The sequence below is a fragment of the Hippopotamus amphibius genome, chromosome 2 (genome assembly GCF_030028045.1).
Source record: "Hippopotamus amphibius kiboko isolate mHipAmp2 chromosome 2, mHipAmp2.hap2, whole genome shotgun sequence".
NCBI lineage: Eukaryota > Metazoa > Chordata > Mammalia > Artiodactyla > Hippopotamidae > Hippopotamus > Hippopotamus amphibius.
Window position 1 is genome coordinate 66,902,513 of NC_080187.1, and position 12,220 is coordinate 66,914,732.

Below are 12,220 nucleotides of genomic sequence, written 5' to 3' on the forward strand. Positions count from 1 at the left end.
GCTTACATATATATCATATATATGCACTTATGTATGCTTACATATAAGTAAAATGAATGATAGCCATGATACAAGGGACAGGAGGTTGCAATTAGAATTATTTTGTTATTGTAAGGTATTCATAACTACCCATGAAGAGGTATATGTTATTTGAAAGTGAACTTGGATTAGTTGTAAATGTATATTGCAAACTCTAAAGAAAGCACTATAAAAAGTAAAAAAAGTATAACTGATATGCTAAGAAAGGAAAGAAAACGGAATCATATAAAATGACTAATTAGAACCACAAAAGGCAGAAAAAGAAAGGAAGACAACAGTGGGAACAAAGAACAAGGGCAAAAAATTAAAAATAGTAATGAATATGTTACTATTTTCCATTAATCCAACTACATCGATAATCACTTTGAATGTCAATGATCTAAACACACAGTAAAAGAGTGGATCGAAAACATGACCCAACTATATGTTGTCTACAAGAAACCCATTTTAAATATAAAGACACATATAGATTAAACTTAAATGGATGGAGAAAAAAGTACCATGCTAACACTAATGAAAAGAAAACAGGAGTAGCTATATAAATTTCAGACAGAGCAGACTTCAAAGTAAGGAAAGTTAGGGATAAAGAGGGGTATTACGTCATAATAAAAGAGTCAGTTCTCCAACAAGTCATAGTAGTGTATGTGCCTAACAACAGAGCGTCAAACTACAAGAGGTAAATGGGTAAAACTATGAGGAGGAAGATGAATCCACTGTTATAGTCGGGGATGTCAACACTCTTCTCTCAGAAATGGACAGGCCCAGCAGGCAGAAATCAACAAGCACATAGTTGAACTTACTATTTATCAACAAGATATAATTGACACCTATAGACTACTTCATCCAACAACAACAGAATACAAATTTTTCTCAAGTTTGTATGGAACATTCACTAATATAGACCAGGTTGTGGGCCATAAAGCACACTTATATTTAAAAAAATAGAAATTATACAATGTCTGCTTTTAGAAAGAAAAATGGAAAAACACTAGAAACCAATAACAGAAAGATAACTGGAAAGTCCCAAAATACATGGAGATTCAATAACGTACTTTAAAAAAATATATATATATATTTTTAATTTATTTATTTTGGCTTCACTGGGTCTTAGTTGTGGCATGCGGGCTTCTTAGTTGCAGCATGCAGACTCTTAGTTGTGGCATGTGAACTCTTAGTTGTGGCATGTATGCGGGATCTAGTTCCCTAAACAGGGATGGAACCTGAACCCCCTGCATTGGGAGCACGAAGTCTTACTCACTGGACCACCAGGGAAGTCCCTCAATAACATACTTCTAAGTAACATATGAATGAAAGAAAAATCTCAAGAGAAATTTTAAAATATTTTGAACTAAATGAAAATAAAAATACTGCTTATCAAAATTTGTGGAAGGCAGTGAAAGCAGTGCTTAGATGGAAATTTATAGCATTAAATGCTTATATTAGAGAAGAAGAAAGGCCTAAAATCAATCTAAGTTTCCACCAAAGGAATCTAGGAAAAGAAGAAAAAAATAAACCCAAAGTAAGGAGAAGAAAGGAAATAATGAGAATTAGAGCAGAAATCAATGAAAGTGAAAATTGGAAATCAATAAAGAAAATCAACAGAACCAAAATATATTTCTTTGAAAAGATCAATAAAATTGATAAGCCTCTATCCAGGCTAACTAAGAAAAAAGAGAGAATTACATAAATTACTAATATCAGTAATAAAAGATGGGACATCACTACAGATCCCATAAAATTAAAAGGACAATGAAGGAATACTATGAATAATTCTATGTCCACAAATTTGATAATCCAGGTGAAATGAACCAATACCTTGAAAGACACACACAAGAATAGATAACATGAACAGGTCTATATCTATTAAAGAAATTGAGTCAATAATTAATAGCCTTCCAAAACCAAAAGCACAAAACTCAGCTGGGTTTACTGGTGAATTCTACCAAACATTTAAGGAAGAAATAATATCAATTCTTTACAATCTCTTTCAGAGAATAGAAGCGGAGGAAATGCTTCCTAACTTATTCAATGAGGCCAGCATTCCCCTAATACTAAAACCAGGCAAAGACCAAGTGGGATTTATCCAGGTAAGAAAAGTTGGTTCAACATTTGAAAATCAAGTAATGTAATCCATCACACAACCGACTAAAAAAGTCATATAATCATATCAATAGATGCACAAAATCATTTAACAAAATCCATTTAAGATAAAAACTCTCAGTAAACTAGGAATAGAAGGGGATTTTCTTAATTTGATAAGGACTATCTGCAAAAACCCTACAGATAATATCATATTTGATGATGAGAAACTCAAAGCTTTCCTGTTAAGATCAGGTACAAGGCAAGGATGTTCCCTCTTACCACTCCTCTTCAATGTCACACTGGAATTCCTTGCTAATGCAATATGGCAATAAAAGGAAAAAAAGGTATACAGGTTGGGAAGGAAGGTATAAAAGTGCTTTTCTTCACAGATGACATTATTGTCTATGTAGAAAATCCAAAAGAACTGACATACACAAAAACCCCTCCCGGGGCTATTAAACAGTTATAGCAAGGTTGCGGGACTCAAGGTTGATATACAAAAGTAACTGTTTTCCTATATACTAATAATGAACAAGTGGAAACTAGAAATTTGAAGCTAGAAACATAATACCATTGACATTAGCACCTAAAAAAATGAAACAGTATAAATCTAACAAACAAAATATGTACCAGATCTATATGAGGAAAACCACAGAACTTTGATGAATGAAATCAAATAACTAAATCAATGGTTAGAAAGACTCAACATTGTCAACATGTCAGGTCTTCCCAACTTGTTCTAAACATTCAATGCAAACGCAGTCAAAATCCAAGCAAGTTATTTTATAGATATTGTCAAACTGATTCTAAAATTTATATGGAGAGGCACAACATTGAAGGAGAAGAAAAAGTTGGAGGACTGATATTACCTGACTTCAAGACTTCTGATAAAACTATGGTAATTAAGACAATGTGGTATTGGCAAAAGAAAGGAAAAATAAGTTAATGGAACAGAATAGAGAACCCAGCCACGGACACCCATAAATATAGTCAACAAAGGAGAAAAGGCAATAAAAAGGAGTAAAGATAGCCTGTTGAGCAAATAGTGCTGGAACAACTGGACATCCACATGCAAAAAACTGAATCTAGACACAGACCTCACACCCTTCACAAAAATTAAAGTGGATCAGGCCTAAAAGTAAAATGCAAAATTAACACTCTTAGAAGATAATATAGGAGAAAACCTAGATGACCTTGGGTATGGTGATGCCTTTTTAGTACCAAAGACACAATCCATGAAGGGAGTAATTGATAAGCTGGAGTTTATTAAAATTAAAAACTTCTGCTCTAGGAAAGACAGTATCATGAGAATGAGAAGACAAACCACAAACTGAGAGAAAATATTTACAAAAGACACATCTGATAAAGGACCGTAATCCAAAATATAGAAAGAACCCTTAAAACTCAACAATAAGAAAACAACCGATTAAAAAAGGGGCCAAAGACCTTAACAGACACCTCACCAAAGAAGACATACAGATGACAAATAAGCATGTGAAAAGATGCTCCATATCATATGTCATCAGGAAAATGCAAATTAAAAACATGAGACATTCCTACAGACCGATTAGAATGACCAAAACCCAGGACACCAAATGCTGGTGAGGATGTGGAGCAACCGGAACTCTCCTACACTGCTGGGGGGAGTGCAAAATGGTGCAGCCACTTAGGAAGACAGTTGGAGCTTTCTTACAAAACTTGCCATTTGATCCAGCAATCACACTCCTTGGTATTTACCCAAAGGAGCTGAAAACTTATATTAACACAAAAACCTGCAGACGGTTTGTTCAGAGTAGCTTTATTCATAGTTGCTAAAACTTGGTAGCAACGAGGATGTCCTTCAGTAGGTGAGTGAATAAATAAACCATGATACATCAAGACAATAGCACATTATTCACTGCTAAAAGAAATGAGCTATCAAGCAATGAAAAGACGTGAAGTAATCTTAAATGCATATTACTAACTGAAAGCAGCTGAACTGAGAAGGCTACCTACTTACCGTATGATTCTAACTATTTGACATTCAGGAGAAAGCAAAACTATACAGGCAATAAGAATATCAGTGTTTGCCAAGGGTAAGGTGGTGGGGAGAGATGAAAGGCAGAGCACAGAGGATTTTTAGGGCAGTGAAACTACTCTGTGTGATATTATAATGATAGATATATATCATTATACCTTTGTCCAGACCCACAGAATGTACAACACCAAGAGTGAACCTTAAGGTAAACTATGGACTTTAGATGATAATGATGTGTTAGTGTAGATTCATTCTTTGTTTAAAAAAGAAGAAAGAAAGAAAGAAAGAAAGAAAGAAAGAAAGAAAGAAAGAAAGAAAGAAAGGAAGAAAGAAAGAAAGAAAGAAAAAGAAAGGAAAAAGAAATACCATTCTTGGGAGCGATGTTGATAACAGGAGAGGCTATTCATGTGTGGGTACAGGGGGAAATGAGGAATCTCTGTACCTCCCGTCTCTGAATTTTGTTCTCAACTGAAACTACTCTAAAAAATAAAGCCTTAAAAAAATTTTTTTTAAAAAGCATAGTATGGGACTTCCTAGGTGGCGCAGTGGTAAAGAATCTGCCTGCCAATGCAGGGGACACGGGTTCGAGCCCTGCCCTAGGAAGATTCCACAAGCCACGGAGCAACTAAGCCTGTGCGCCACAACTATTGAGCCTGTGCTCTAGAGCCCATGAGCCACAACTACTGAGCCCATGTACTGCAACTACTGAAGCCCATGTGCCTAGGGCCCGTGCTCCACAACAAGAGAAGCCACTACAATGAGGAGTCCACACACCACAATGAAGAGTAGCCCCCGCTTGCAGCAACTAGAGAAAACCTGTGTGCAGCAATGAAGACCCAATGCAGCCAAATAAATAATAAAATAAATAAATAAATAAATAAATAAAAAAGTATAGTATAGGGACTTCCCTGGTGGTGCAGTAGTTAAGACTCCATGGTCCCAATGCAGGTTTGATCCCTGTTCAGGGAACTAGATCCCACATGCATGCTGCAACTAAGAGCATGCTGCAACTAAGCAGCCCGCGAGCCACAACTAAGACCAGGCACAACCTAAATAAATAAATAAATAAATAAATAAATAAATTTTTTTTTTAAAAAGCATAGTATGATGAGAATATAAGTAAATGGTGCAGTCGGTACCAAAGAATGAAAATATAGGTCCAATATATGCCAGTCCCACTTTAACTTTGTTCTTGCATTTAAGAATGTGCATAGCACTTTCCTACACATTTTCATACACTGAAAACTAGACTTGGTATAACTATGTTAAGGGAAAGTAGAAATTGTGTTCTTTATTTTTTATATTTGTTTTCTGTTCTCCTACAAAGCTGATGCTTAAGCAACAAGCTGGTTTCATTGGCGCATGAGAAAAGGAAGATGTGATCTGCAAAGAAACAGAATCCCTGTGTGAAACAGTTTAGAATAGCATTCAATGTTCAGTGCTCAGGTATGTAGTAAGTACTGTAGTCCTATGGGGGCAAGCGTGTGGATATTTTGTAACATTTTGCCATAACTGCATAATTTTTTGCATTTTTTATCTGATGGCATAATTTGTTATAATATAACCTTTTCTGATTGAAAACTTCAACAACAAAGCAAAACAAAAACCTATGTTGGGATTACATGAGAGGGTATACATAAAGCATCTTAGCAGTTTTACTAACAAAGAATGATCCCTCAGTTGATATTCTAAAATCACATTCCAGATCCTTGACTGTGGGTGGAGGGCCCTGAGGCTAGAGCAAGATTGCCTCAATTATTAGGAGAGTCTGCTTGTCCTTCTTTTCTTAGACTCAGGTCTATGAGCATCTTTCACTAAGCAGAGCAAGGCCGTAAATAGCTTTGTGGTCACCAGTGCATCCTTGGCACTGAAACAAATGTGAGCTGGGTGCTCTTCTCCCTTCTTCAGAGCTTTCGCCACAGCTGCTCTTTAAGTTTCCACCCTGTTATGTGCCCTGAAAGAACTTTGGCATTTGCTGAAAGGTCATCAGTTGCAATTTTAGACTATTGGGTAACTCGAACTTCTGACATTTAAATGCAGCTGCAAAGGGGTGGGATTGATGTACCGGCTGTCAGCCTGGGCTGGACAGTGGCGGAGGTCGCAGCCCCTCCCTCAGGTCGCTTTATGGACGGATGGTTGACTGCTTATAAATGACACCAGCCAACACTCTCCCTCCTGACCCCCAAATTATCTAGTCTTGCTCATTCTTAACACCCACAGAATGCTGTGCGCCAGGGATTCTCCAGGCGGTTGTGCTGAAGCCCTAGTTTGGTTGTTAGTTTCACTTCCAATCTCTTGTGAACAAACACTTTTAGAAAACATAATAAAAAGAAAATAGAAAGGCTAATAAACACATGGAAAGGTGCTCAACATCACTAATCATTAGGGAAATGCCAAACAAAGCCATGAAATGAGATACCATTTCATACCCATTAGGATGACTGGTATTTAAAACAAACAAACAAACAGAATACTGTTGGCAAGAATGTCGAGACATCAGACATCACAGTGGACCCTTGTGCACTGCTGGTGGGAATGTCAAACGATGCAGCCGCTGGGGAAAATGGTACACCGATTCCTCAAGAAGTTAAACATAGAATTACCATATGATCCAGCAATTCCACTTCTGGGTATGTACTGCCAAAACACTGAAAGCAGGGACTTGAACATGTGTCTGTCCTACTATAGACATGACAGCATGATTCACAAAGGCCAGAAGGTGGAAACAACCAAAGTGTCTATCGATGGATTAATGGATAAACAAAATGTGGTATAATATATCCACCAATGAAATATTATTCAGGCTTAAAAAGGAAGGAAATTCAGACACATGCTACAATAAGGATGAACCTTGAAAATATGATGCTAAGTGAAATAAGCCAACCACAAAAGGAGAAATACTGTACGATTCCACTTATGTGAAGTACTTAGAAGAGTCAAATTCATGGAGACAGAAAGCAGAATGCTGGTTGCCAGGGACTAGAGATTGAGGAGGGGAGAGAGTTTCACTTTACAGTAAAATGACTTTTTAAAAATGTACAGTTCTGGGACTTCCTAGGTGGCACAGTGGTTAAGAATTCGCTTGCCAATGCAGGGACACGGGTTCAATCCCTGCTCTAGGAAGATCCCACATGCCACAGAGCAACTAAGCCCCTGTGCCACAACAATTGAGCCTGTGCTCTAGAGCCCGTGAGCCACAACTATTGAGCCCATGTGCTGCAACTACTGAAGCCCACGCGCCTAGAGCCTATGCTCCACAACAGGAGAAGCCACTGCAATGAGGAGCCTGTGCACCACAATGAAGAGTAGCCCCGCTTGCCACAACTAGACAAAGCCCATGTGCAGCAGTGAAGACCCAACACAGCAATAAATAAATAAATAAATACATAAATAAAATATATTTTAAAAAAATGTACTATTCTATGAATTTTAACATATGTATAGATTCAAGTGGCCATCACCATAATCAGGATACAGAACAGTTCCATCAGGCAAAAAATTCTCTGTCCTGTCCTCCCCTCCACACCAGCTACCTCTGGCAACCATGAAGTTGGTCCCTAATTCTATAATTTTGTCTTTTTGAGAATATCAATGGAATCATACAGCATACAGTCTTTTAAGACTGGCTTCTTTCACCCAGCATAATGCCTTTGAGATTCGTCCCCGTGCTACGTGTTCCTTTTTATTGCTAAACAGTGTTCTCCTTTATGGCTCTACCACAGTTTCTTCACCCATTCACCACTGAGGAGCATTTGGCTGTTAGCAGTTTTTGACAATTGTAAATAGAGCTGCTATAAATATTCATGAATGGGTTTTGGTGTGAACATGCACATTCCTTTCTCTATGGAAGATGTGACAGTCCGCTCTGAGTGGCATTGTTGTACCATCAGGGAGGAAGCCCTCTTAATCAGGTGACAACATTTGACTTCAAAGCAAATCTGGAAACCAATCAACCAGGCCGCTGTCTTCATCCTACAGCCATTTACTAGCCCAGAACTCCTAATATCCAGCCACTGTTCTTTCTATAATTCCGTCTGAAGAATCGTGGTTGATCTCCCACGTGAAAGACAAAACTGAGTTATCTATCGGTGGCAACGAGGCACATCAGGATCAAACAAAGTTCCATTCTAGAGTCCTCACAATTCCCAAAGCTCTTGGGGAAGAAAAAGAAAGGTTTCCAATTTAGATCTTGGTGATGTCAAAATTAAAATGTTCTGACATGGCAGTTCCTCTTCTAGAGCTGTATCTTCCTGAAGCCCTCACACGAGCACAGGCACAAAGGTAAGGAAGCTTGGTGAAGCATTGTTTGAAGAGCAAATGTTTCAAAAAGTAAAACAAAAAACTGTCCACACATGGGAATGCAGTATGTCTCTATGTATCGACACGAATGTATTTCCAAGATGTTTGGCTGTGCCAGACACTTCAGATTGGTTAATTCAGTACCAGTGCCTGATTCTTGCAGCAAAGCATCACCACATGACATAAATCTGGCCAATGCTACATAAGTGGAAAGCTACTTGGGGCAGGGGGTAGGGGGCTGAGTAGGGAGTATTTCCGGGATATTACTTCTTTTCTAATAAAAGGGAACTGATGTGGTTGGAGCTGTCCTTCTCCCCTCTTTGGATCTTCAGTGTGAGCTAGATGTTCAGAGCTGCAGTGACCATTTTCTGCCCATGAGGTGATAGGCTTGGAGGCAAAAGCCTGCCAACCAAGGATTACGGAGAAGAGAGAGAGAGAGGTTCCGAATGGAACGTCTAACCAGCTAAATGAATGTCAGCTGCTGCCTCGGAGAAAATATGAGAAAAATGAACCCCCACTTATTTAAATCACTTACATTTTCTATTACTTGCAGCTAAACACATTCTGATTGAAGTAACTGTCAAAGGAAAAATCAAATTGCACAGCAATGTGCGTACTGTCCTATTCTGCAAAATGAAGTTGCATATGTATACATAATAGTTATACAGACATCAACAAATTGGAAGGGTAATAACAACTAACAAGCACTGAGCGCCTACTGTGTGACAGGCACATCTTATCACTTGAATCCTCACAACCACTCTGTAAAGCAGATTTTTTTTCTTTTCATCTTTTACAAGTGAGAAAACTGAGGCTTCCGGAGCTTTTCCAAATAGTACAACTAGCAGCTGACTAGCCTGGGACTCTCTGCCCGTAGAGAAAGTGCTTGGACCACCCTACGCAGACCTCCCCCCAGAAGGGCCTACCTACCCACACAGACCCCCACCACCTCTAATGCATTTATTTCTGTGGAGTGGGTTCGGGGATAGGCTGATCCTGTAGCGTTTCCTTTTCAATAAGCAAGTACGATTTTTGCTTTATGCAAATCTAGAGATATTGAAAGAATAAAGAATGGATAAAACAACCCTGATGCTGGGCACTGTGCCTAGAGATATTTTTTCTTCCAGATTTGAATATCTATTATAAATATCCACCCAGTCATACATGCTTTTTGGAATTAAAAAGCATCCTTTACAAACATATGAAAGAACCCTGGCTAAGAGGTCCCAGGATTGCCATTATTTTGTTATGTGACCTATACCCCAGATAAGATATCTGCCAATCCACCTCCTTGGATGTGAGGGAATGGGGCCCTGCAACAGATAGCATGTGCAGAATCCTTCTGAGTCTTTGAATAAGAAGCTTTTATGGATCTTTTTTTCTTTTTTTGTGTGGCTGGAATTCTCATCTCCTACCTGTTACTAAGTGGTTGCTTCTCAAGATCTTTAAAGAAAAAGGGCGGTCAAGATAAAAGTAGGTCTGTGTTTCCGGGCCGCCCGGTTCTATTTACAGCTTGCTGGAGGCGCCTTGGCAGCCTTCAGACCAGCCAAGCCAGACAGGTTTCCTTGAGGGCTCGCCCAGTTATCTCAACCACGTGGCCTGAGGCACTTTCCCTTAAAGGTCCTGGCACGGCCAGTACAGATTTCTAATCAGCTCTGATACCGTGGAGCCACTGACCAGCCCTTAGAGATAGGGCTTTCTTCTGCAGGGAGACAAGGATTTGAAAAGTTCCCAGCCGCAATGGGGGACAGAAGCCCCTTCGAAACGGACATGCTCACCCTGACCCGCTACGTTATGGAAAAGGGGCGTCAGGCCAAAGGCACCGGCGAGCTCACGCAGCTGCTCAACTCCATGCTGACGGCCATCAAAGCCATCTCTTCGGCCGTGCGCAAGGCCGGCCTGGCCCACCTGTGAGTCCACCCCCTGGCGACACGCAGCGACCCGGGCCCGGGTGGGGGTGGGCAGAGCTGCAGGTGCTTGGGCCGGAAACTGGGTCAAAAGTATTAGCCCGTGCGCCCTGGAGGGAAGTTGCCTTTAAAGTTTCTGCCAGGTGTGCTTTGATAAAGGGGCCTTTCACTTGTTTTAAGAAAGGAACAGAATACTTGGAGACATGCTGTGGAAAAAAAAAATAGTTTTCCCAGTTGCCAAGTATTATGATGGGCTTGTTCCATTAAAGCATATCCTGAGTTATTGTGACTTGTATTCTCACTGGCACAAAGCAGCCGCCAGGAGACTTGAGATGACTCTTGACGCCCTTTGCAGATGTGAGCGTGTTATTATCATGACCTTTGCCCATAGTTGCTAGGAGCTAGAAATCATTTACCAAATGCCAGGGCCCATCGTCCGTCTCCTTTCTCACCACCGAAAAGAGTCTTTTGCTTTTAAAACAATTTCTTGTTTCTTCTCTGTGACACCATCTTCTCTCCACGTGGTGTGCAGGAAGCTGGGAGGTGCTGGGGCCTAGGAGGAGGGGATGCAAAGTGTTCTTCCACTTTGCCCTCTTGGTACTTTACCCAAGTTCGTGCTACGGCCGCTGATCCCCACAGCCAAGTTTACGTCTAGGGTGAAAAGAAGCAGTCTTTCTTTGGGCTCCCATTTTCCTGGTAGCAATTCCAGTGGAGGTCCTGTCAGAAGATAAAGTTTAGGCCTGTTATTATTATTATTATTCCCAAATGAAGAAATAACAAAGTCCAATAATTTAAACTGTTTATTCCTAGCAACTTACTACTTTTTTTTTTTAGAAATCATTTTTATTTATTTATTTTATGGGCCGTGTTGGGTCTTTTTTGTTGTGCACGGGCTTTTTTTTTTTTAGTTGTGGTGAGTGGGGGCTACTCTTCGTTGTGGTGCGCGGGCTCCTCATTGCCATGGCTTCTCTTGTTGTGGAGCACGGGTTTTAGGCGCGTGGGCTTCAGTAGTTGCAGCACATGGGCTCAATAGTGGTGGCTCACGGGCCCTAAAGTGCAGGCTCAATTGTTGTGGCACACAGGCTTAGTTGCTCTGCGGATGCGGGATCTTCCTGGAGCAGGGATCGAACCCGTGTCCCCTGCATTGGCAGGCGGATTCTCAACCACTGCGCCACCTAGGAAGCCCGCAACTTACTACTTTTCACAAGTGTGATAATTACATAATTTATTTACATGAGGCTTTGTGACCCAGCAATGAGCTCCAAGTTAAAGCTGATCTTGCCTGGCTTTCCCCCTCTGTGTACTGCTGTAACTGCATTAGAACCTCACTTGGCAATAATGGCCAACTCCACCTTTAAGGACCTTCGCGAATGGGAGTCGCAGCCGCTTGCCTATCTTCTGCTCCTACCTGGCAGCGAGCCGGCCTATGTGTAGAGCAGTTCCCTGGGCTGCCTGCTGACCTCTCAGCGTCACTCACCCCGCCTAATGGGCTCCCTCGGGCAGGGGGGCTGGGCTGGGCAGGGGCTGCTTGGTTGGGTTGTGCTGATCACTGCAGAACTCCGATTTGCAGCCGTGGAGTGTCCAGAGGAAGTGGATTGGATGATTCAGGGATTGGATGATTCAGGGGCTCCTCTGACTTGGTTTTTTGTGCCACGATCTACTCTCACTAGGGCCTGTACAATGTAAAATCGTGAAATGGATTGGATACTAATAGCCCCTAACTCCTAGGGCTGTTGTAAAGCTTAGTAAGTCCATGTGATGATGATTTCGACCGTGCCAGCCCCATAATAAATGCTCATCGAATGCTCCTAATTACCGTGGTTCCAAGCCCGGACCCGGGAAAATTTACCGGCTACCAGGGCGATGTCGCCAACTG

General features: G+C 40.7%; 1 protein-coding gene across 1 annotated transcript in view; it reads left to right on the top strand.

The window, feature by feature from the left end:
* Positions 1–10,049: 10,049 nt before the first annotated feature.
* The window catches only part of FBP2 (fructose-bisphosphatase 2), a 40,698-nt gene continuing 38,527 nt past the window's right edge, over positions 10,050–12,220 (top strand). Inside the window, exon 1 of the mRNA XM_057722042.1 lies at positions 10,050–10,347. Within this exon, the coding sequence (XP_057578025.1) occupies positions 10,178–10,347 (170 nt within the window). The 5' untranslated portion in view covers positions 10,050–10,177. The remainder of the gene's footprint in view (positions 10,348–12,220) is intronic.